The sequence below is a fragment of the Danio aesculapii genome, chromosome 9 (genome assembly GCF_903798145.1).
Source record: "Danio aesculapii chromosome 9, fDanAes4.1, whole genome shotgun sequence".
Taxonomy (NCBI): domain Eukaryota; kingdom Metazoa; phylum Chordata; class Actinopteri; order Cypriniformes; family Danionidae; genus Danio; species Danio aesculapii.
This window is the reverse complement of record NC_079443.1, coordinates 46,199,562-46,226,208: the sequence shown is the minus strand read 5'-3', so window position 1 is coordinate 46,226,208 and position 26,647 is coordinate 46,199,562. Positions and strand designations below refer to the sequence as shown.

At 36.7% G+C, this 26,647-nt stretch overlaps 2 protein-coding genes across 3 annotated transcripts in view; one reads left to right on the top strand and one right to left on the bottom strand.

Annotated features, from left to right (window-relative positions):
• Window positions 1-581: 581 nt before the first annotated feature.
• On the bottom strand, window positions 582-5,315 carry retsatl (retinol saturase (all-trans-retinol 13,14-reductase) like). The gene is made up of 11 exons (XM_056465212.1): window positions 5,104-5,315; window positions 4,077-4,259; window positions 3,751-3,992; window positions 3,482-3,677; window positions 3,217-3,414; window positions 2,507-2,626; window positions 2,248-2,386; window positions 2,053-2,162; window positions 1,807-1,970; window positions 1,215-1,371; window positions 582-773 (listed from the first exon to the last, which is right to left on the bottom strand). Exons 1-11 carry the CDS (start codon window positions 5,261-5,263, stop codon window positions 628-630), a joined length of 1,815 nt encoding a protein of 604 aa, XP_056321187.1. The 5' UTR covers window positions 5,264-5,315; the 3' UTR covers window positions 582-627.
• Window positions 5,316-17,195: 11,880 nt separating this feature from the next.
• Window positions 17,196-26,647, top strand: part of itgb2 (integrin, beta 2) — a 29,045-nt gene continuing 19,593 nt past the window's right edge. Inside the window, exons 1-5 of one of the 2 annotated variants that reach the window (XM_056465872.1) lie at window positions 17,196-17,292; window positions 20,597-20,654; window positions 23,482-23,573; window positions 25,470-25,662; window positions 25,770-25,940. In XM_056465872.1, the coding sequence (XP_056321847.1) occupies window positions 20,600-20,654; window positions 23,482-23,573; window positions 25,470-25,662; window positions 25,770-25,940 (511 nt within the window). In that variant the 5' untranslated portion in view covers window positions 17,196-17,292; window positions 20,597-20,599. The remainder of the gene's footprint in view (window positions 17,293-20,596; window positions 20,655-23,481; window positions 23,574-25,469; window positions 25,663-25,769; window positions 25,941-26,647) is intronic. The other variant, XM_056465873.1, reaches the window with a different exon arrangement.

Genomic DNA, 26,647 nt, shown 5'->3' with positions numbered 1-26,647 from the left:
TTCAATTTACAAGAACTTCTAAATTAAGCTGCTTTGATAGTCTACGTTGTAAAAAGCACAAGAGCAATATTAATTGAAGCACTTTATAAATCCATTAAAAATAAATGAATAAAAAGTCTAGATCTACAAATATTAAACTTCACAAAAATTCAATTAAAAGACTTGTTATCAAATCGAAGTTAGGTATGATCAGTGATGTCTTGAAATAAATTAAACTTGAGGTATTGTTCTGCTACATAGATTAATAAAACTGGCAGAACATAAAAAAAAAAAAAAAAGGGGGGGGGGGGGGGGGGGGGGGGGGGGGGTGGTGTTAAACCTACTGGAGCATGATTGTCCAAAACTATTTTGTGCAAGCAGGTCAAGAGGCGCAGTTTCCAACAGTTTGGCCAAAGAGAGGAAAGCATCAAATATTAGGGCTGCAGACATGATAATGCTGCCATCTAGTGACAAACCATGAATTGTTGCAAAAAAAAAAAAAAAAAAAAAAAAAAAAAAAAAAAAAAAAAAAAAAACACACACACCATTACCAGAAAGACAGCGCAGTATCTCAAAGCTTTATTCAGTGTTGCAGCAGAGATAAACATGCAGCAAAACAGGTCTTGTCGTATGATTAAACAAACAGCCTCACTCTAGTTTCTTGATGGGCTTGCTCTTCAGCTTCTTTTGTTGGAGCAGAAGGTCAACATACAGACAGCGATCCATAACAGTTGAAGCACAGAGAAGGCCACTATGTAGAGCTCCAGAATAACCAGCAGAGAAGACATCTTGTCCTTATGTTGAGAAAATAAATTCATAACCAGGCCCTGAAACTTTCTAATAGCATGACAGACAAGCTGAGAACACATTCAAAATAAAAAGCTAGTGACCTCACTGTAAGGGATAGGGCATGGTTTGAAGTGGGTATTAAAAAGCATTGCATGCAGCTTAATGACGGGTTCAAATCTGCAGAAGTTTCCTTAAGTGTCATTTACTTATGCAAAAGACTTGAGTACAAAAAAAAAAAAAAAAAAAAAAACATTTTTGCCATTCAGTTGATGCACTGATACCTGTAGCCAAGTGGCTCAAATTAAACTTTGATTCTTAAGGACCCTATACTCAACTCTGCATAAATCCTGAGGGTGGGTGTGATCCATATAAAATTGAGCTTAAGGGACAAGTAGTTTAGTGAACAGGTTTCCAAAGAGGAAAGGGGGGTGATGGTGGAAGCTTACCTGACAGGTAGAGGTTCTTGACTGGTGTATTGCACCTGATGGTGGCAATGTTCAGAGGCTGGTATCTCTCCAGATTGTGCTCTGCAGACAACATGGAACCATAGGAGGCTCCTAGGCCATGCATATTGATGGGAGTGACAGCATGCAGCAATGCAACCTACAGAAGATAAACCACATTTAGCCTCACTGTTGTCTTAATTCTGGATACACCATTCCCCCTATGGGTAAAATGACTCAGTCTACACAAACCTTTAAAAACAAGGCTGCTAAATTGATTCTTAAATTCACATTGCATGAAACAACCTCAGACTTTGAATAAAGTTCCTTCAATTGAGTATTTAAAGTTCAAACCAGTTGGCACAGCCCATTTTCCCTAAAGAGTTTACCAGCGGTTTAGTTTTTGCAAGAGCTTTTATAGCTGGGTCAAACTGTAGGACAAGATTTGTACCCAAAGTGTGTATAGCCTTAAATATTCATTTATCTAAAAGTTATCTAAGTCTTTAAAAAAAAAAAAAATAAAATAAAATAAATAAATAAAAAAAGGGGGGGGGGGGGGGGGGTATGCAGGGAGTAAGCATTATTCAAAACATACCTTTTCTTTCAACTGGGGAAAACGGACGCAAGCCCAGTCAAACAGATGATTAGCAAATCTCATCTTGTAGTTCTCATATTCTTCACCTCTTTCAGCCTCAACGTTTTCCCACTGTTCAAACCACTTTGGATTGACCATAGTATGGATCACCATACGGGATTGCCCTAAAAATAGACCACCCATAACTACATTTACCTGGCTTGCTTAGTGACTGTTCTGGACACTCAATATACTAAGAAAGTGAACCTGGGAAACGAGTGCTTGAGGTGGGATCCTTAGCAGAGGGGAAGGAAAGACACATCATTGGAACATTATCAGGTGCATCTTGCTTGTCTAAAGCAAAGTACTCCTCCATCCTACAGGGGAAGATACAAGTCAGGGAACCAGCAGGAAGCATAGATAACATTGCGTGATCAATGTACCTGTACATCAAACACCTACATCTCATCAACGTTGCTGCCCTTATAGAGCCGCACGTCAGTTGAGGAAATGCCTAGTTCTTCCGTTGTGGCATTGAAGCCTGCAAATACCTGGAAAAATCCTTGGCCTGGTTTCAGAGCATTAAGATATTCCTGGACCTCTGGAGAGGCAGAAGCAAGGGGGAAGAAAAAGATGGATATAAACAAACAGACCACATTGAAAACTGGTTAGCAAGACCATGTGAAGTTACTGCAGAAGAACTGGTAAACAGATCACATACGGGGGTCTGTCTGGACCTCTGGAGTCAGGAGCTTCTGGAAGGTGGTGAACACACCAGCATTTGAAACAATCACTGGAGCCTGAATTTCTACATATTTATCTCCGGTCTTCAAAGCCACACCTGAAGCAGACATATGCCAATTACATCATACCTCAAGACACTGCAACCAAAGCAACCGCTTACTTAAGCTGTGGTCACACTTGAGTTTGATAATGCGACATTGTCATGCGGCGCTGCAAAAAGGGGCGGGATTAAATATGATAAGAAAAGATAAAAATGGCGATTGCTCCATGTTTTAAATTTCTGTCCAGAGAGCTAGTGTTTTGATCCTTGATTGGTCTAACACAGTCAAGTGATGCGATTTCACAGGTCAGAGTTCACCAAGCTTGAACTTTGCACCGCAGTGAAATCGCGAAACTTGACGCATGACCCTGCGTTTCCGGTCTGATGCATTCGCGTGCATATGAATGGAAGTCTATGGGGAGAAAAGTCAAGTGGGACCGTAGCTTTACAATGGGTGCCTAATCTGGTTTCTGATGATCTACCTTGCTGCAGTTCAGCTGCAACCTTAAAAAGCACTGGTCTTTAAATTACCAAATGCTCCTTCAGTTCCTACTTGCTCTAGTTATGGATCAGGCTTGGAGGTGAACTCTACAGGAAGGTTGATCTCCAGTAACAGGATTGGTACATCAGTCTTGCACAAACCTCACCATATGCATTTTGTTGCTCATCAACTAGAACTCTAGAAACTGGAGCATTGACCAGGACTTTTCCACCATGCTTCTCCAGAAGCTGGATGATATGATATGGGATTTCACTAGCACCACCCTTAGGATAGTACACACCACGTTTTGAGTGGTGTAGGAAGAGGGCATCAATCATGCAGCTGGAGTTTTTGGGTGGGACACCTAGGGAAGAGTTTATAGTCAGGGGTCTTGAAACTGACTGAATCCAAAGTTTGAACAGTTCTTTTACCATAAAATGTTTTTGAGAACACCGTGAGGAGGTCCTGGTTGCTGGTAAGAGACTTGACCACCTCTGATGTACTGGTGCGGGAGTATTTAAAAATTGGGGAAATCAAGTCAGCAATTCCAGTCCTCAATATAAAGCGAGCAAACCAGAGTGGGACCATCTTCAGCATACAAAGCAGATGGATCTTCTTAGAACAAATCTATAAGGGAAACAACAGTTTAGGAGATAAGCAAAGAGAAAGATTTAACACAAATAATGACTAAACCAAATACCTTCATTATTTTAAAGAATTCCTCTACTGCTTTAGCATCATTGGGAAACTGCTTCTTCAGATGAGCCTCCATCTGCTTCTTACCATTATAGATAGTGTATTCTTTACACTCAGGTCCTTTACCAATAACAACGGTTTCCACATGTGAACCTTGCTCAGCAAAGTGCACTTGGCCATCAGTGATCAAATCCAAAGCAATCTTCAGGAAGCCGTTCTCATGAAGTTGACCAACATAATAGAAGCCTTTTTTAAAAAAAACAAAGCAACCTTAGTGACGTGGGGCAAGAAATTCAGCATTTGATTATCCATGCAGCTGTAAGGTCTTACCACAGTCAAACTCAAAGCCCTTCTCAGTGAAAGTCTTACAAAGGCCTCCTGCCTGCTTGTCTTGCTCCAGTACCAGGACTTTCTTTCCAAGCCTTGCTAAAACTGCAGCTGCCGTCAGGCCACCAATGCCACTACCAATCACGATGGCATCCAAGTTATCGGGTACTTCATTTGAAGCATATTCTATAGGTGAAAAGAAAAAACGAAAAAAATTTAATAAAAAAAAAAAATCCTCAGCAACTTATACCTTTAGCCAAGGGGTGTCCAAACGCAGTCCTGGAGGGCCAACGCACCTGCAGGGATGTTTCTAGAAAACCTCTTAAGAGCTTGATTAGCTGGCCCAGGTATGCCTGATTGGGTTGGAACTAAACTTTGCAGGACACTGGCCCTCCAGGTCCAAGTTTGGGCACCCCTGCTCTAGCCTAATATAATGGCGGTTTTTTGAAGAACCACTTAAAAGCAGGGCTATCAAACAATTCCTGGAGGGCTGCAACCCTTAGTTCCAACCCTACTTCAACACTTACCTGTAGGTTTCAAACAAGCCTGAAGGATTCAGTTTGATAGGGGTTTTATTTAGGGTTGGAACCAAACTGTGCAGAGCTGCTTCCCTGCAGGAACTGAGTTTGACACCTGTGACTTAGCTTCAAAAGAAACCTCAAATTTCGAAGATTCAATGGATCTCCACTGTGGAGGGGTTGGGTTTAAATCTCCATGAAAGCAGGTTCTCATATCACCATTTTAATAGGTTGTACCTGATCTCAGAGCATTTTATTAGTTTAGACCTCAGAGGCATTTTTAATAAGTAATACCAGTAGTTAAGCATTCCATTGGCCTGTTTAGCAGTGCCCATCATTAAACAAACTTTGAAAATGTATATAAAAACATTATACAGCACGATGATATTAGGCAAGTGCACTTATATTATGCCTTCAATTTAAGTACATAACACATTTTACCCAAGTTTGTTGCATTCACATTGTTGACCACCAGATGTCTCTAGCACATCATTAGCCTGAAGCTCACATACCTTTCTGAAGCAATCTGTCTTTTTTCTCCTGGTCTACTACTAGCTGGCCCTGAGGACTGATGGTACCCTTGCACAGGCCACTTCTCCTGCCAAACAGGTACCAGAATGTGCCACGAGCCCAGTCTACAAACCATTCCAAGAACAGCAAAATCCACCACATCTTCAATCACTGGGGGGAAAAAAAGCTGTAACTTTGAATTTGAGGAGTGACTGCTAAAAGATTCACTCTTTAAAAGAAGTGTTAAAAGCTTAAGCAGCAGCTCTTTCCAGAGACTGCAACCAACAGCTTTATATTGGGTATTGAGTTAAGGCCTTATTTATTAGTGTAAACCCTGGATGAAGAGAATCAACTTGTTTGTCTGCTATTGGTGTTACTTAATTAAATCAGGTGTGCAGACTGATTGCTTTGCATTAGTTGCTTATAATGACTAACAGCTGTGATGCACAAAATGGAAGCCAGTACAAGAATGTAGGCATTTTTGTTTGTGTATATGTTTATATATATATATATATATATATATAGTCCTTAAAATCTGGATTAATTACCTGTTTGTATTGAATTAGTGTAATGATGTAGGGAGTTGCAGATGGTCAACAACAAACGTTAATGCATGCAAACATTTAGGTAGCAAATAAGATAAATCAAAGAGCTCATATATTTACTTCAACCCTTATGAACTGTTGAGGATGTTTTAATCCACTCTTGGGTGATTTTGAGTCTTAATTTGGCAATAACTTTTTCTGTTTCAGCTAATGAAATCTTATTTTAACATATTTTAGGAAACTTCTTTGAAATAAAAAAACAACAACTATACACTCTGGGCAAAATTACTACCCTTTTGTTATATTCGGGATGAAAACATCTACTGTTAAACTGTTGAAAAATGCATCAGATTATTAATCTAAATTTAAACATAAATCTGTTAATTGACCACAGTCCTGATCAAAACTGCTAAAATGCTTAGAAAATTACAGGATTTTAACTCTTTAATTGACAAATTCATAAATGATGTCACTGAGCTGATGAAAAAAAAGACACACAAAATGATGTATTTTTATTTATAAAAAGTAACTGTGTACTTGATTTTTTACCTTTTATCAAAGTCTTGGACATGTGAAACAGCATTGCCTTTAATGCATTGTTTTTGATTGATTTTGATTTATTCTGCCTAGTTTACTGTTGGTGGCTGTTTTTGCCCCATTTACTTCCATAATAACCACATTTTTTGATTGCAAAGCCATGACACCATATAATCGTGCATTTCTGATTGTTGGTGGTTTTCCCTGTTGGGAAAAGGTAAAATGTGTCATTTTTACTGTTGATCATCAGTTGGCATCATTAACCCTATAAAAAGCTTAGTTTCTGGATTTTATATGGAGTATAACAGCGAATTAAAGTGTGTGTATGTGTGTCTGTGAGAGTGTGAAAGTGACCTTTGCCCACTTACCTTGATGTGTCTGAGAATATCAAAATATGCATCTCAGATCTCAGAACTACATGGAGTAAACAAAAACAAAGACAGTGTGTTTATGCACAATCAAATGTGATTATAATGGAAGTCAATGGGGCAGAAACAGCCACCAACAGTAAATTAGGGAGAAAAAATGAATGATTTTGAAAATAAAACCAGTGTTGTTACTAATCGTGCACATGTCCAAGACTGTGATAAAAGGGAAAAAATCCAGTCCACAATTACTTTTTATATTGAAAATAGGTTATTTTGTGTTTTTTCTTCACCAAATCAGGGACATCAGTTGTGAAATTGGCAATTAAAGAGTTTAAATCCTGTAATTTTCTAAGCAATTTAGTAGTTTTAATCAGGAGGTTGATTAACAGATTTGGTAACACTTTATTTTGATGGTCCATTTGAGTATTAATAGACTGTTCGCTTAATATCTGTTAATACTGCTCCTTCAACAGACATTTAACTGACTACAAGAAACTTTGCAAGTACATGTCAACTTAACCCCAACCTAATAGTCTACTTACAGTATAATCTAATGAGAATTAGTTGGCATGTAGATGCATTGTAAATTAAATTCAACAAATGGACCATCAAAATAAAGTCTGACCCCTGCAAAAAAAATAAAGTAAATAAAATAAATGTTTTTCTGATGCATTTTTACAGCAGTTTAATTCAGTGGATGTTTTCATACCTAACATAACAAAGGGGTTGCAAATTTGAACACTGCACAAGGGTTAAGGCATTTTAGTTGCAAAATGATAAAGAGTCCAGCACAAATCGTTGGACAAACAATAAATACAGTAAGAATGACTGAGTTGATATGTTTAGATAATATGAGATAATATGTTTATGTTGTGCATTTCATCATGCATATGTGCACATGTGAATGCAAACAATACAACTTACTGGCTGATCTCATGGCATGGGATATGAGAGAAAACTGCGAACAAATGGCATTGCACCCCAATCATTCAATAAGGGTGCATGAAGACAATTCAGGCATCAAAAACCACATATAAAAATTTGAGCAACTGGCTTCTGTATTATTGATTAGATTTCTTCAGAATGATCAGCGTGTGGAATCTGTGGATAATGTTTATGCTTTAAATCAGCTTAAAAGTATCAAGTTCTTTACATGAAGTTTAACATCGAAATGGCTACATGATAGAAAAATCAATAAATTTGTAGATGGATTTCATTGTGTTTATTTGCTTGTCAAGGCAAGCAACTGTTCTGAAAGAAATTTTGGAAATGCTGGACTTTTAATAATGTAAATAACCTTGATTGCTTCTATTGATTTGGATAAGCATGCACTCTTTATCAACTGAGTATAACAAAGATCTGTTTATGTGCTTTCTTTAAAAATCTCTTTGTTCAGTAATTGAGTATCAGGTTACAGATTCTGGATATACTCTATGATACATAATCCTTAAACAGGCATGTGATGAAAGCTGCATTAATAACTAAAATGGGTGGCATGGTGGCTCAGTGGTTAGCATTGGCGCCTTACAGCAAGAAGGTCGCTGGTTCGAGTCCCGGCTGGGTCAGTAGGCATTTCTGTGTGGAGTTTGCATGTTCTCCTCATGTTCACTTGTGTTTCCTCCGGGTGCTCCGGTTTCCCCCACAGTCCAAAGACATGTGGTACAGGTGAATTGAATAAGCTAAATTGGCTGTAGTGTATGTGTATGAATGTGAGAGTGTATGGGTGTTTCCCAGTACTGGGAAAGAGCATCCGCTGTGTAAAACATTTGCTGGATAAGTTGGCAGTTCATTCCGCTGTGGTGACCCCTGATTAATAAAGGGACTAAGCCAAAAAGAAATTGAACGAATGAATGAAATTGGCTGTAGTATATGTGTGAATGAGTGTGTATGGGTGTTTCCCAGTACTGGGTTGCAGCTAGAAGTGCATCCGCTGTTCAAAACATATGCTGGATAAGTTGGCCGTTCATTCCGCTGTGGCGACCCCTGATGAATAAAGGGACTAGGCCAAAGGAAATGAATGAATGAATACCAAAAAAGGATGGCACAGTGGCTCAGTGGTTAGCACTGTCACCTCACAGCAATAGGGTCGCTGGTTTGAGTCCCGGCATTTCTGTATGGATTTTGTATGTTCTCCCCGTGTTTACGTGGGTTTCCCGCACCATCCAAAGACATGCGCTCTAAGTGCAATAAAGAAACTAAATTGGCCATAGTGAATGAGTGTGGGTGTGAGACCGAGAGTGTATGGGTGTTTTCCAGTAATGGGTTGCGGCTGGAAGGGCATCCTCTGCATAAAACATATGCCAGAATATTAATTTTGAAAATTTGAAAATAAATGAATGATAATACCTAAAAATCTGAAAGAAAAAAGTAGATCTTACTTACATCAGAAAGTGGTTGTAAGGGAACAAAAGAGACACCGGGTGTAAACAGGAATATGTCTCTTTCATCTACTTATCTTCATATTGATCAAAATGATTCTTAATATCAGGTGTAAACAGGACCTATAACAAATAAAACACTAAAAATCTGAATCTAAAAAGAAAATACTTAAAAAAAATTGCTCATACAATAGTTTAAGTTGGATGTTCATGTTGACAAGTGCCAAGAAATTGAACTATATAGAAAAAGGGCTCAAAACATCACCAGGAATTTCCCTGTGAACACCAAGCATTGAGTCTTTGGTTGCACCATGTCCTGTTATTGCTTCATTTTGATGTTCAACAGTTCGTGATGTCTTATTTCAGGGGAATTGTGATTGTGTTTGCAACAACCTTTTTCAGGGGTCTGGCTTGTTTGGTTGACACCAAGACTCACCAGGTCACACTTATTCAATAGAACCAGTCACACCAGAATTTGGTTTAATCTCCTGTGAAGACACACAAAGACACTACATTTTCACTTTTAAAAATACAGAATGTACTTGAATTTATCTTAGTAGTCTAACATCTTTATAAATGGTGTATGGTGACTGGACAGTTTTAAAACAAATGAGATCTTTAAGAGTTTTTGAAATCAACAATCTGTAAGAGAGAGTTGTTTCTCAATTTATTCATTTTTAGTCAATTTTCCTTCAGCTTATTCCCTTATTTATCAGAGGTCACCACAGCGGAATGAACCACCAACTATTCCAGCATATGTTTTACACAGCCCTTCCAGCCGCAAACCAGTTCTGGAAAACACCCATACATTCTCACAATCACACACACACTCATACACTACGACCAATTTTTGTTTATTAAATTGACTCTTAGCGCATGTCTTTGGACTGTGGGGGAAACAGGAGCACCACTGAGCAACCATGCCGCCACCCTTTCTCAATATAGACATTTTTTAATTTCCACCATGCCCACACTTCCCAACAGATGGTGCTATTTCCACAATAATTCAGAAAAAATAATAAATTATTATTATTATTATTATTATTATTATTATTATTATTATTATTATTATTATTATTATTATTATAACCTTTATTTTACCAGGAAAGACGCATTGAGATTAAAAATCGAGTGTCCTAAAAAGAGCATCCTGGCCAAGATTAGGCGGTACACGTCACATGGGTCTAACAAACATCAAACAATTGACAGTTAAAAATGAATCTCACATTGAAAAACAAACTGTTCAAAACATCTACAAGCCTGCGCTTAAGATATACTTATTTTAACAGCATTTACTGAAATTAATTCTGGGGTGACGCGGTGGCGCAGTGGGTAGCACGTTCACCTCACAGCAAAAAGATCGCTGGTTCGAGCCTCGGCTGGCTCAGTTCACATTTTTGTGTGGAGTTTGCATGTTCTCCCTGTGTTCGCATGGGTTTGCTCTGGCTTCCCCCACAGTCCAAAGACATGTGGTATAGGTGAACTGGGTATGCTAAAATTATGGTCAAAGTGTATGAGTGTGTGTCTGAATGAGTGTGTGTGTGGATGTTTCCCAGTGATGGGTTGCAGCTGGAAGGTTGACATCCGCTGCGTAAAACACATGCTGGATAAGCTAGAGGTTCATTCCACTGTGGCGACCACAGAGATTAATAAAGGCACTAAGCCAAATTGAATGAATGAGTGAATAAAATCAATTCTTTAAACTGCAACTTTGTTTGTATTAGTCCACACTTTAGGAACAGACAGTAAATAAATCTTGTGACCGAAGGCCTTAGTTAAGGACAGGCTTTTTACAAATGTAATTCTGCAGATATGATGGTAGTAAACCCAGTATAGATTTGTAAACGAAGATATGCCAATGCTTGAGCCTACGAATGGACAAAGCAGACCAACCTACCCTGTATACAGCACACAATGATGAGTAAGGGATTTAAAATTAGTTATAAATCTTAGTGCACCATGGTAAACAGTGCATGCATGCAGACTCTGAGATGAAGCATGTACATAGATGATATGCATGATATGATGATATACAATCTGATAAACAATCTGAGATATTCATTCATTCATTTTCTTTTTGGCTTTAGTCCCTTTATTTAATCTGGGGTTGCCACAGCGGAATGAACTGGCAACTTATCCAGCATATGTTTTACGCAGCAAATGCCCTTCCAGCTGCAACCCATAATTGGGAAACACATACACACTCATTCACAGACACACTCATACACTAAGGTCAATTTTAGCATACCCAATTCACCTGTACCACGTCTTTGGACTGTGGGGGAAACCGGAGCACCCAGAGGAAACCCAAGCGAGCACGGGGAGATGCCAACTGACACAGCTGAGGCTCAAACCAGCAAACTTCTTGCTGCGAAGCGATCGTGCTACCCACTGCGCCACCGTGACACCCCAAATTGATATATAAATAATGTTTTGATGTTGAAAAACTTTTCCCCCAATAAAGAAATAATGATTTTTGTATATTTATGCTGTGCAAAATGGCCTCTACTTCTTTCTTGTCAGTATCTATGTATGCCACAGGGTGTAATGTTTTTCACACTTCTTTTAAAAAGGTCACAGTACATCACACTTAAGATAAGGTTGCATCTGGAGTTCACTTATTAGAAGAGCGGTGCAAAATCTGCAACATAAACAAATAAGTGAAGTTTATTTATAAACTAATTTCGAGATGATCACGTGCTTATGATTGCTAACGGCTGGATCCGCATTATCCAATTCTCAATGCACCAATCAGATGACTCCTAAGCCACTACAAATACCCTGTGTTATGTACCACCCCTATCTTCGTTTTGAACAATCCCCCCTTCCACCCCTACTCCTCCTTCTTCCTAGATGGGTGACACGGTGGCCCAGTGCTTAGCACTGTTGCCTCACAGCAAGAACGTCTCTGGTTGCAGGCTATACCAAACCAGCAGATGTTTCTATGTGGAGTTTGCACTTTCTCCCTGTGCTCATGTGGGTTTCCCCCGGGTTCCTCCCACCGTCCAAAAACATGCAACTTAAGTTAATTGACTAATCCAAATCCCACCATAGACATGCTTCTAGTAAGTAGTTATCTCTTAAGAGCAATCAATATCTGTTCATTAGTTACTACAGCAGGAGAGTTCTCGAGATCTACCTGAGCTCAAACTCCCCTCTCACCTTGCAACGAGAGGGAGCCCCGGGCTCGAGGATCTTATGAGCTCAGTGCTCTCTCCCGGGACAGCATGCCCAACAAGCTTATAATTAATCATCAGCTAAGTGTGAACTCTTGAAATATATAAATCTTGATCGTTATCTGTAAATGATGCAATAAACACAAATGTAAAAATAACAACCAACATCGAAACACTCTCTATCTATACATTTTTTTTCTTTGTCAAACACTATTTAAGCAAGCCCAGATGGTCTGCTAAAAACATTCATTCGTTCATTTTCTTTTTGGCTTAGTCCCTTTATTAATCCAGGGTCACCACAGTGGAATGAACCACCAACTTATCCAGCATATGTTTTACACAGCGGATGCTTTTCAAGCTGCAACCCATCACTGGGAAACATCCATACACACTCATTCACACACATACACTACAGACAATTTAGCTAACCCAATTCACCTATACCGCATGTTTTTGGACTGTGGGGGAAACCGGAGCACCCAGAGGAAACCCACGCCAACACAGGGAGAACATGCAATCTCCACAAATGCCAACCTATGACCCAGCCGAGGCTCGAACCAGTGACTTTCTTACCATTAGGCGATTGTGCTACCCACTGCGCCACCGTGCTCCCCCTGCTACAAACAAACTAGTTAAATTATAAGCTCAGAAACATGTTACACACATTAATATTTTGTATGCACAGTGTGAAAAGGTTTAGCAAGTGTCTGAGATCATACGTTGTGTTTAGTTAATACATTAATGAGTAATATGTTGCAAAAGACATGACTGACATCTGTGTCGAAAGCCTCCCCCCCACTCTTTAAAATAGATTTAGAAAAGAACAGCAACTACTTCCCTCTTTGTGGTTGAACTTCCTTGCTCACAAACTTATAATCATCGTTTTCTAACCACCACACAAGAAAACAGACAAAAAGCTGCATTGTAAACTGTCACTGTATCTTTAATTAAAGTTAAACAAACACAGCCCCATTCTGTGTCGCATTTATCTATTGATTTGTTCTGAGGTGTGAATCGTCACAGGAAGTCAACATTTTATCAGGTTTAGGTGTTTCTTACAACTGCCTGTTGAGAAATCATAACATGAGCATTAGACTTTCTTTGATCATTTTCTAGTTTGTATTAATGGACGAATTGTGAATATATACATTTCTCTTTAATATACTTATCATTATATTTATCGAAATCCTTCTTAATATCAGCTATAAACAGGGCCTATACAGTAAAACCCTAATAATATGACTCTAAAATGAAGATACTTAATAAAATGGTTAATGAGTTTAGGTGTTTCTCATATTTACCTGCTGAGAAATCTTAAAATGAACATCAGACTTTCTTTGATCACTTACTAGCTTGTATTAATGTACGAATTGTGATATATAATCAAGTCTTCTGTAAGTGATCTGCAATCTTTATATTAACATCGAGGACCCCAATGAAAATAAACCAAAAGTTTTATTGTGTTTTTATCCATGCAGTTTTTCTTCAAAATGTATGAGACACGTGTTATTTCATAGTTTGTCAAATAAATTCCAATCAAGTTCAGAATTTAATAAGCAGTTTGGGAAAACATATGAGAGGTCATTCCTATACTAATTAAATCCATTTATGGAAATTAAGCTGCATAAATACAAATATACACAACTTACTAACAAAAGATAAGTTAGATTTAATTAGATAGATGGGCGACATTGTGGCTTAGTGGTTAGCACTGTCGCCTCACAGCAAGAAGGTCGCTGGTTTGAGTCCCGGCTGGGTCAGTTGGCATTTCTGAATGGAGTTTGCATGTTCTCCCCATGTTGGTGTGAGTTTCCTCCTGATGCTCGGGTTTCCCCCACAGTCTAAAGACATGCCGTCAGTGGTGTAAAGTAACATTACAAATGCTCAAATTCCTGTAATTGAGTAGTTCTGCTCAGGAATTGTAATTTACTCAATATTTTTAAACATGTGTACTTTTACTTTCCCCTGAGTACATTTTTAGTACAGTATATGTACTTTTACCCTACTACTTTCCTTTAACCTGCAGTCACTGCTTTATTATTTCTTGTCTATGAGGATCAATAATGTGATTCCTGTTCAATCAAATCGCACATAGAAGATAAATTGCATCATAATGAACTACATCAAGACATGGGCGATTTATAATTGCAGCAAACTGTTTGAAAGCATTAAAAGTGTCCAAGAAGAACCAAGAGACTGTTTTAAGAGTTCCCACTTAGATATGCTTGGCATTTAAAGCAGGTTTGGCATGCTGTCCCGGGAGAGAACCCTGAGCTCAGAGATATTTAAGCCCATGGCTCCCGCCCAGTCAATAAGCATATCAGGAGATCCGAGATCAGGTAGGTCTCGAGAGCTCCCCCTTTAGAAAAAGGAGGAAAAGGAGGAGATGGGGTGGAAGGGGGGATTCTACCAAACGAAGATAGAGCAGTAGGGAGAAAATGATCCATTTATAGTAAACTAGGATCACTCTGATTGGATTATTACTGATTACAGATGAGTGGCCAGTCTTGCTCAATCATGTCACATGCTCCTCTCGAAATTAGTTTATGAAACTTCACTTAGATGCATGTCACTAATGGGAAGATGACAGATGTTTACTGCAATTTGTTTGGAAATGAAAATTGGGTTGACATCAAAACCCAACTTCAGGCCGAACATTAATGTCAAACCTAAAATTAACCAAATATCAACGTCTAATGATGTTACAGCTTGATGTTGTGTTACCACTATGACGTCTATCAGACGTTGGATTTTGGTTGCCATACCTGACGAATAAATGTACGTTTTTAACACCAATATGATGTTGTTTTAAGATATTGGTTTGATGTTGGAGTTTGATCACTTTCTAACACAATCTTAAATCAACCAAATATCAACGTTATTTCACATCGTTATTGGATATCAAAATAACATTCTCCATGGACACTTACTAGACATTGAATTTTGGTCACCTGACATCACAACCTAAATCTAACCTAATATTTACGTCTCATGACGTTGTGTGCCTGCTGGGCAATAACTAATGCACTACAGAATGTTACGTTTACACACATCCACAAATTAGATGTATATGCATCAGCTTTCTACAGCATAACACTCACTACTCTTGAGTACTTTTGAATAAGTTGGATAAGTTGCCGGTTCATTCTGCTGTGGTGACCCCTGATGAATAAAGGAACTAAGCCGAAGGGAAATGAATGAACGAATTAGATAAGTTAGTAATTTTTTCCATTACAACTTTCATTTTTTTTCCTTCAGTTGTCATCTAATAAAAATCCATCCTGACAACTAGATTCATGAAATCACAGAAAGGCCATTTAATTAAGGCTTCAATTAGAGCAGCCCTTTAAGTGAATGCAGAATCTAGTTATATAATTCAAATTAATTAACACTATTGCAATTCAAATCAGCAGGACTGCACAATATATCGTTTCAGCATCTCCTTCTGTGCATTTGCAGCAGACCTGCAGTCTCAAAAAAAACTGACCAAATATAGACTAGTCATCAAATAGACCGATCAGGCAGATGTCATTCATTCCTGTCTATTTGATAACCTGTCTATTTTTGGACTGCTGCTTGCCATCTAGAACTCAATTTGTGACTCGTTTTAGCCAATATGTCCGTGTTTGGACGTCCATTAGACATCTTTTAGACACACAAAAAAAATGCTAGCGCGGATGCTTTTTTGTGGACAATTCCATTTACAGGGCTCAAGCGAATGAGATACAAATCCAAAGTAAAAAGATTCACTATGTTCAAATCGGAAATGAAAAAAGGAGTGGGAAAAGGAGCGGGGTGAGTCAACGAATCGCTAATTCAATGAAATGGGATTGCTGCCACCTGCAGGCGGTTATAATGTAATTTTCAGGTCTATAGTACCAGCGTTATATTAATAAACATAAATCGGTTCAAAATAAACATATATACATATAAACACCACTTAAATGAGCTTGTGCATTCATAAATTGTATTATTGTGGTTAGTGTGGATAACAATAATGTAATTGTGAGCTAACTAAATTAGATATAACAGAGATAATACGGAGAAATAAGCAATATGAGGCTTGGAATGAGATGAATAAGAAAATTAGCGTATACAATTATTTTAAGTATTATGTTGAAATACAATATTTAAACAATGATTTACATGTAACCAGAGGAATAACCGACGCCAGCCTGTTGAATTATTGATAAATAAAGCGCATTTGAGGTGGTACTTATCGGTCTGGATTTTAATACACAAACAAAGAAAACCAACAATAGACTTAAAGGGCAGTAAACATACAGAAAAGAAAAACTCTTGTGCACAATAGATTACACCCATATATGGTGTACATATCAGATGAAAATGCAAATGGAAAAATGTCATGCTTAGGCTGCATCCAAAACAAAACAATATACTGTGTGACTGTAGGCGTTTAGTTTAATGAATTGGCTAAAGTTTTTATTCAAAACAGTTTAAAAATGAGGAACACAAATAGCCTACCACAATGCTATGTTTCCTAGTAAGCTAGAGGAAAGGTAAAGCAGAAGTGTAGTTTTTTTAAAGACGACGCATTAGCAAGAAACTTTTTTTTGCTTTGTGTCAGACGAGAAGTCACGAAAAAATTTTAATAAACAATATATTAAAATATATAATTATATAGTATAATGTTAACGTGTCCTATTGCATTGGAGAGTAATGTTTTAAATATTCATTACGAAAATACAAAAATATTTATGATGAAATGACTCATTTAAAATATTTTAGCTCACAGAATCAAGAAATTAATTCACTTTAATCTGTGGTCGCGAAATATGATGTTTAAATAAACAAGGACATTTCCCACCTTATTTCAGATTTTTAATTTTTTTTAATTTTGTTGTTTACTTGCAATACGTTTTTAATGGTTGTCAAGAAATAGTGGAATACAAGTGATGTAATGTCCCATTTGTACATTAAATTTCATAACAAACCTTTTCAAACCAAAAAAAAAAAAAAAAAAAAGATGCAACGTATTGTAAGAAGATACTTTAACGTTGTTAATCCACCGCCCATCTTTTCCGCAGGACTTGCATCACAGTACTTCCTCTGTGTTTTCCTGTCATGCAAACGTTTGCTCACTTTCTTTCGTTTCTGAGGTAAATGTGTTTGGTTTGAAGAAACCAGCTGTTTCTCTCTAACTGCGTTGCATTTCAACAACTGTAGGTAAGGCTTGTTTAATATTGGATATATTATTGTTTTCTAGCAAAGAATGTGATACTGTAGTTAATTTTTAATCACCAATTTTATACAGTAAGGGTAAGATTTCAACAATGTCTGTAACTAACTGCATTTACTTGCCTAATGTACGAATCTGGTAGATATTGAAGTGGTTCAGACAATATATCGAAGTCACAGTTCATATCAGAATGGAAAATGGCATCATTTACTCTCCTTCAGCACATTTCATTTCTTCTTCTGAAAAAAGATGCAAGAATGAGGGTAAACCAAATATTTGCTGGTCCTTACAGTACATACTAGTAGTATGAAGAACTGTTAGAAGTGGGACAAGAACTTGTTACCCAGATGTTTCAAATTATTATTATTTTTTTTATTTAACAAAAGAAAGACATCCACATGAGTTTAAAACAACTTAAGTGTGAATAAATTATGACAAACCCTTTCAAAGTTATCATAGAATGCACTGATACAATGTTTAAATTACATAAATAGGCATGGATAAGTGCCAAAAAGTCTTTTTATTAGGATCAGACAGAATCTGCGGACATTTTTTGCTATTTCTGTGCAAATTTTGGTAAAAATCTGCAGATTTATGCGGAATGATTTTAGGAGTATCATAACTAAAACCTTAAAATATGAAATAAAAAGTAATACCTTTTTAACTTGTATTTGATGTTTACAATGCAAATCTATTTAGATCCACTTTATTTAGTAAACAAAACAAGTCTTACATATAATATATCTACTAAAAGACAGAAAATATTACTTTACAAACTATGTTGTAAAAATATTATAAATATTAATTTAAATAATAATTTAAATTTAAATAATAATTTAAATTTAAATTTAAATTAAAAACTGAATAAAATATGAATTTACACACATTTACACAAGTAAATAAACAGAATCAATGATGGGCTAAAAATCTGGAGAATTCTGCATGCGCAAATTCCGTGTGGGCCTACTTATTAGTAATGATTTTACAGTTTCAGAATTGGCCATAGGATAAAATACTCAGTTTTTACCTTATTTGGAGGCATTGTGAATATTAATGAGCTCTGCCTTCATGTTGCTCATGTTGCTTATCTAAATTTACTTTGACTTGTATTTTATTACAGACATTACAACAAACATTCCAATTTTGGTTCAAGCAACACATTTCAAAAAAGTTGGTACAGTTAAGCATTTACCACTTTGTAATGTCATAATTTATTTTCACAACACTTAAAAGACGTTTAGGGACTGAATACACCAAGCAATGAAGTGTTTCAGGTGTCATTTTGTCCCATTCTTCCTACAAATAAGTCTTAAAGTGGGCAACAGTATGGGGGTCTTCATTTCTACCTCAAAATGGAGCACACATTCTATATTGGAGACAGGTCGGGACTGCAGGCAGGCCAGTGAAGTACCTCAGTAGAAAAACTCGTGGCCAATCAGTCAAGTACCTGTATCCTACTTATGTCTTCCTCTGCAGCCAGGACTTTGTAATTTGTCCAGAATGTGGTTTACGCTTCAAAATGCGGCACACATTCTCTATTGGAGACAGGTCAGGTTCGTAGGCAGGCCAGTCAAGTACCTGTATCATCTTCCTCCACAGCCAGAACTTTGTAATTTTTCCAGAATGAGGTTTGTGCTTCAAAATGCACCACACGTTCTCTATTGGAGACAGGTCGAGACTGCAGGCAGGGAAGTCAAGTACTTGTATCCTCTTCCTCCGCAGCCAAGACTTTTTAATTCATCCAGAATGTGGTTTGCACTTCAAAATGCGCTACACATTCTCTATTGGAGACAGGTCAGGACTGCAGGCAGGCCAGTCAAGTACCTGTATCCTCTTCCTCCGCAGGCAGGACTTTGTAATTTGTCCAGAATGTGGTTTACCCATGTGGATGGTGGGTAAGCAACCGAGTAACCTAGTTTTTACATAGGCTAAATTATAATTCTACCTGACAAAAGGGACAGAGAGAAATGTATTTAGAGTTGTATTTTGTGGGTTTAATATATATGAAAACATAAGCAGGAATTAATATCAACCACCAAGTAAACAAATCCTCAAACTATTATCACCTCAACCGAGCAATGGCCAAAATTAGTTTATTGCCATTCTTTCACCCCAGAAAACTCACATGCATTAAACAATTACTCAGCAGTTTACATATGTCAATGTACATGGCACATTTCACAAAATACAAACGTTAACAAAATAGCCGTTAAACGTTAACAAAATAGCCCTAGGGAGGCCCGCTGGATAAATTTACAACCCGTATCCAAAGCTCCTGTCCTGCCTGTCTTTTTTTCAAAATAAAGGTCACACATCTGTGAATATAATAAGCCGTGTTAAACCTAGAACATATTTTTGTCATTGTTTTTATCTCACCAGGAAAACTTGTGGCCAATCAAATGCTGCTGTGGGCAGCGTTTTACATAACAGTCAGTGTTATGTTCTGATTCACATATTTTTCTGATTTTGTTTGCTCAAATATAATTATAAAAAGGAAGAAACAATGCTGTTTGAGGCTTGCTGTATGTCAATTCTATGTGCTGAACTTTTATTATTCAAATATGCCTAAATATATACAGATTTTCTTTCTATAGCACCTTTAAATGTAACATCAATATTCTGTCATTAAGTCATACCAACAATATATATATATATATTGTGTTTTTTTTTTTGGGAAACACAAAATAAGATGTCAGACAGACTTTACAAGCTTTGCATCACAAAATGAGAGTTTCTTCCCCTATTCTTCTGTTGGAGAAGTCGGAGAGCACACAACATATTTATGAGCTTAACAACATTAAAACTATATTTCCATTGTATGAAAATTCAAAGAATTTAAATTCAAAGGCTATTTAGCTTTACAAAAGCAACAACTTCACACCAGCATTTTTTTACATTCATATAAGCATTTAATATTTTGTAAATGGGTGTTACTTACTGTGTGGGAAAGCAAGCGTGTTTCACAGGGCGATTCGAGGAAACCATGACGAACCAATGAATGTCATGTATGTAGATCATTTGACCGTCTATGGTAGTCACTCCTCAGTCTGAAATGTGTCACCCACAGCATACTGACATCTGCTAAAAACATCTTCTGATAAAGTGTGAAAAAATTTTCTGTGCAACACCTTGCACAGCTGCTGCAAAACGGTGCAGGAGTAAATTAAAAAAAGGTTTGTGTGCAGTATTGGATAAGATAGCATTGGTAATTTCATTTGCATTTACAACAGTTGCTTAGAAAGCTTAAATAAGTCTCTGTAATAATATAAAAGAATGTTGTTTACATTATAGGAGATGCATCAGTCAGTGTGTCTGAAGAGTTTGCTCCTGTTGCTGGTGGGAACACAGGGTAGGTACATGACAAAGAGCTTGTGAAGATGTCTTTAAAGGGGAAGTTCACTCCAAAATGAAAATACTAGCATCGTTTACTTTCCTTCTCTTAAACACAAAAGATGATTGACACCCATAGAGGAAATAAAATACTATGGAAGTCAATGGCTACAATTTCCAACATTCTTCGAAATATCATATTTTGTGTTTAAAAGGTGAAAGAAACTCAGACGAGTTCAGAGCAACTACAGTCAAAAACCTGACTTCTGCTGCTTGTTTAAACTACTTATTTAAAATGAGCTGAATCAACTCAACTCTTGAGATTTTTTTTGGGGGGTGGGGGATGGGTTGATAACCTAATTGTTTTATGTTTAATCAACTTAAATTTGTAAAAACGAAGTTAACTTAATCATTTTGTGTTGCGACAACATGAAAGAATTGTGTGGAACGCAGGATTTTTATAGTGTACACTCAAGACTTTTGCTGCTTGTTTAAACTACTTATTTAAAATGACAACTTAATTGTTTATGTTCAATCCACTTAAATTTGTAAAATAAAATAAAAAATAAATAAATAAATAAAAGATTACATTAACTTAATTGCTTTGCGTTGGGACAACATGAAGGAGTTGTGTGGAACCCAGGATTATTAGAGTGTATACTCAAGACTTTTGCTGCTTGTTTTAAAGTACTTGTATTTGCTGCTTGTTTCAACTACTTATTTAAAGTAGCTGAATCAACACAATTCTTAAGATTTTTTTATGGGGACAACTTAATTGTTTTATGTTCAATCCACTTAAATTAGTAAAAACAATTATTAAGTTAACTTAATCAACCGGTGTTGGGACAACATGAATAAATTGCGTGTAACCCAGCATTTTAATAGTGTACACTCAAGACTTTTGCTGCTTGTTTAAATTGCTTATTTAAAATTAGTTAAACCAACTCAATTCATGAGGTTTTTTGGGGGACAACTAGATTGTTTTATGTTCATGCACTTTAATTTGTAAAAAAAAAAAACATTAAGTTAACATAATAGATTTGTATTGAGACAAGATGAAGGGATTGTGTGGAACCCAGCATTTTTAGTGTACACTCAAGACTTTTGTTGCTTGTTTAGACTATTTATTTAAAATGAGTTGAACCAACTCAATTCGTAAGTTCTTTTGGAGACATCTTAATTGTTTTATGTTCATGCACTTTAATTTGTAAAATAAAAAAAACATTAAGTTAACCTAATAGATTTGTATTGGGACAAGATCAAAAAATTGTGTACCCAGGATTTTTGCAGTGTACAAACTACCTGAAACTACTTAATCGCTTTGTGTTGGGACTAGATGAAGGTATTGTGTAAAACCCAGCCTCTTTTTTTTTTGTTTTTTTTTTTTACATTTTTTTTACAACTATTCCCTCAAACTGGATCTATAGTTGTGTCCCTCAACACCCCCCCCAAAAAAACAAAAAACATTATGCACACGTTTGCACTATCCTTTGCTTACATCTGATGTTGTGGTGCACTAAGATGGTCTAAATCTAGTTTAGGGCAGCTGCCTTCAGATTTGGATACATCGGTCTATCTAACCTTCAACTGAAGATGTGTTAGCTGTGTTCCAAAACCTATGAGGTGCCGTGATTCCTTCTGCTACTCTCATTTCTCAATTGCTCTCTGCTGTTTGGGGTTATTTCAGAATGACAACAATAAGAAATGCTTCTTGATTAGCAAATCATATAAAATCATATAAAAAAATCAAAGCATATGTGACCTTAGACCACAAAACAAGTCATAAGGGTCTTTTCTTTTGAATTGAGATTTATAGATGATTTGAAAGTTGAATAAACAAAACCATTGATGATGGTTTGTTAGGATAGGACAATATTTAGCAGAGCTAAAAATATTTGAAAATCTGTAATCTGAAGGTTAAAAAAATCAATATATAGAGAAAATCATTGTACAGTTGTCCAAATTAAGTTCGTAGTAATGCATATTACTAATCAAAATACAGTTTTTATATATTAATGGCGATTACTGTTGTAGTCTAGACTTTTTCTAGATTTCAATAGTTTTGATACAATGTATTGTTCATTTAAATTGAGATTTATACATCATTTGAAAGCTGAATGAATCTGAATATGGTTTGTTAGGATAAGACAATATTTAGTAGAGATAAAAATATGTGAAAATCTGAGGTTAAAAAAATGGAAATATTGAAAAACATCTCTGTACAGTTGTCCAAATTAAGTTCTTAGCAATGCAAATTGCATTCTGAAATATTTATGATGATTTACTACTTAGTTTCTAGATTTTTGGCATGAAAGAAAAATCAATACGTATTTTTGTTTGTGTCTACTAATTAAATCCTGCGACCTTTTATGGTTCAGGGTCACATATTACAATGATTACTGGAGAATCGTGTGAAAATTCCTCTTAGCCATCACATGAATGAATACAAAAATAAACTACATTTTAAAATAGACTCAGAGAGAAAACAGTTTCTTTTTGTAATAGTATTTCATCTTTAACCTTTTGATCAAATATGCATCCTTGTTGAACATTTTTTGAAAAGCATTTTTTTAATTCTAGCATATAATATTTTCTTTAGAATGTGAAAATGATATCTTACGTGCTAGTAAATACATACTGCCTCTCATTTGGAAACATTTTCCAATCAATTGCTATGAAAAGCAGACTAATGTAGGTAGCACACTAGGTTTTAGACCAAAATTAATTTTATATGTGTGTTTTTTTTTAACTACACTAATGATAGCAAAGCAAATATCCAGATGCTAAATCATGCAAATAAAGCAGACTGTTTCAAAATGTAATTGAAGTTTGAACTATTCTTGAAGTGTACACACAGGAGCAGTGCTTAAAAGCTTCAGTAAACACATGTGGAGACTGCATCAAGTCTGGGCCAGGCTGTGCATGGTGTAAAGATTTGGTAAGTACAGCTTATGGTTCTATTTTCAATACTGCTGAAATACTGAAGTTTGGCTTTGCATTCTAGTTACTTGCATGTTTATCATAATATTAGGCTACACAAGAGCATAGTAAAACAAAATAATAAATAAAAAAGCTCAAAAATAATATTTTATTATAAGCAAATATTTTTTGTCGTTTGTTCAAACTATACACTCACCGACCACATTTTTAGGTACATCCTACTTGTACCGGGTTGGACCCCCTTTTTCCTTCAGAACTGCCTTAATAGCATAGATTCAACAAGGTACTGGAAATATTCCTCAGAGATTTTGCTCCATATTATCATGATAGCATCACGCAGTTGCTGCAGATTTGTCTGCAGCACATCCATGATGCCAATCTCCCATTCCACCTCATGCCAAAGGTGCTCTATTGGATTGAGTTCTGGTGACTGTGGAGGCCATTTGAGTATAGTGAACTCATTGTCATGTTCAAGAAACCAGTCTGAGATGATTAGCGCTTTATGAAAAATAGCATTTTCCTTCTGGAAGTAGCCATCAGAAGATGAGTACACTGTGGTCATAAAGGGATGGACATGGTGAGCAACATTACTCAGGTAGGCTGTGGTGTTGACACGATGTTCAATTGGTACAACTGAGCCTAAAGTGTGCCAAGAAAATCCCCCACACCATTACACCACCACTAGCCTGAACTATTGATACAAGGCAGGATGGATTCATGCTTTCATATTGTTGACGCCAAATTCTGACCCTACCATTCAAATGTCTCAGCAGAAATCGAGACTCATCAGACCAGGCAACAGTTTTCCAATCTTGTATTGTCCAATTTTGGTGAGCCTGTGTGAATTGTAGCCTCAGTTTCCTGTTCTTAGCTGACTGGAGTGGCAGCCGGTGTGGTTTTCTGCTGCTGTAGCCCATCCACCTCGAGGTTTGATGCGTTGTGTGTTCAGAGATGCTCTTCTGCATACCTCGGTTGTAACGAGTGGTTATTTGAGTTACTGTTGCCTTTCTATCAACTCAAACCAGTCTCTCCTCTGGCCTCTGGCATCAACAAGGCATTTGTGCCCACAGAACTGCCACTGACTGGATATTTCCTCTTCTTCGAACCATTCTCTGTTAACCCTAGAGATGGTTGTACGTGAAAATCCCAGTAGATCAGCAGTTTCTGAAATACTCAGACCAGCCTGTCTGACACGAACAACCATGCCACGTTCAAAGTCACTTAAATCACCTTTCTTCCTCATTCTGGTGCTCTGTTTAAACTGCAGAAGATCGTCTTGACCATGTCTTCATGCCTGAATGCATTGAGTTGCTGCCATCTGATTGGCTGATTTGAAATTTGGAATAATAGGCAGTTGGACAGGTGTACCTAAAAAAGTGGCCGGTGAGTGTATTTAGAATAAGTATAATAAACAACTCTTAAGATTATTTGGGACAACTTAATTGTTTTATGCCCCTTAAATTTGCCAAAACCAATTAACCTAATTCAACTGAGTTGTGTTGGGACAACACACTCAAAAATATTTTTTTCCTGCTTATTCAAACTACTAATTTAAATGAGCTGAGTCTGCATAATTCTTGGGATTTTTTTGGACACAACTTAATTGTTTTATGTTCAACATATATATTAATCTAATATATTTGTATTGGGACAACATGAATGAAGTGTGTGGAACCCTACATTTATTCAGTTGTGAAAACTGATCTAGGACCATTTAAAACCCACTGTAAGTCTATAATAAATTCAGTATGACGTCTAGCAAAACTCTATTCAGTCTCTATCATTTAATATCCAAATACTGATCTGCTCAACTCGCAACAGCTTTCTAAAAGAAAAGGAAAAATATAATGACTGGCATGTCACTTTCTTCGACTTTTTGTTTTTCAAACCACAGAATTTCACCAAGACTGGCGAGCAGGAAGCAGCACGTTGTGACACCGTTAGGTTGCTTTTAGAGAGAGGGTGTAACGAAGAAAACATCATAAATCCTCAAAACATTTTTGAAGATGTTTTGAACAAGCAACTGGCTCCTGGTAAAGAACCAGTGCAAATCCAACCACAAGAAATAAAACTCAATCTTAGACCAGGTATTTTATACCCATAAAAATCAACAATATCTCAAACAAACAAACAAACAAGCTTTTTAATGTACTCTGTGTTTGAACATGGTGCTGAGTGTTTTTTTTCCCCTCAGGCATGCCCCAAACTTTTCAACTACGTTTTAAAAGAGCAAAAGGCTATCCTGTAGATCTTTACTACCTAATGGATCTCTCGTATTCTATGAAAGACGATTTGGAGAATGTAAAAAGGCTGGGAAATGATTTACTTAGTGAGCTCACTACAATCACCGGTTTTGCCAGAATAGGTAAGAGTATATACATATATTAGTAACAGTTTACTTGAAGGGGTGTTCATAAGACTATCATGATATCTTTATGATCATGACATTACATATGTCATGAATATGAAGGACATTTTGTGTCAAGTGTCATTTAGTTGATCATTTTAAACGCAAAAATGACATTGGGCCGTATCATACACGTGGCGCAATGTGGCGCAAGGCGCGACACAATTGTTGTTTGCTAGTTTCAGCTTGGCGCAAGAGTTGTTTTGACGTTTTGCGCCACGCTGTTTAAATAGCAAATGCATTTGCGCTCATATGTGCATCCATAGGCGTTCTGGTCTAAAAAAGGAGGCATGTTGAGGCGCATTGCTGGCGCGTTGCTATTTTGAGAAATTTTAATAGACTGTTCTATAGACCAGAACAAAGCCGGTCTTTTGTCTAGCGCAGAGCGCGTTAGTTATGCGCTTTGCTTACTACACACATTGCACATTGCTTAATACACACAGGATGTACAGCAATACGCAAATATGAAAAAACATATGAAACAGAATTAAAATATTAAAGACATATATAGGATATAAAGATATATATAGGATATAAATATAAAGGATTAAATGGCAGTTCATTCCGCTGTGGCAACCCCTGATTAATAAAGGGACTAAGCCGAAAAGAAAGTGAATGAATGGGGGCTTTTTCAGTTTATTCATAACAATTTGCTTTTGTATAAT

What these genes read in the sequence shown, in the direction of transcription:
- retsatl (XM_056465212.1), bottom strand. Translation starts at nt 5,263, where the DNA reads ATGTGGTGGATTTTGCTGTTCTTGGAATGGTTTGTAGACTGGGCTCGT. An exon ending in GTTCTCAAAAACATTTTATG is followed by an intron (nt 3,415 to 3,481) that starts GTAAAAGAACTG and finishes ACTCTTCCCTAG; the next exon opens with GTGTCCCACCCAAAAACTCC. An exon ending in CTCAAGCACTCGTTTCCCAG is followed by an intron (nt 1,971 to 2,052) that starts GTTCACTTTCTT and finishes GTCTATTTTTAG; the next exon opens with GGCAATCCCGTATGGTGATC.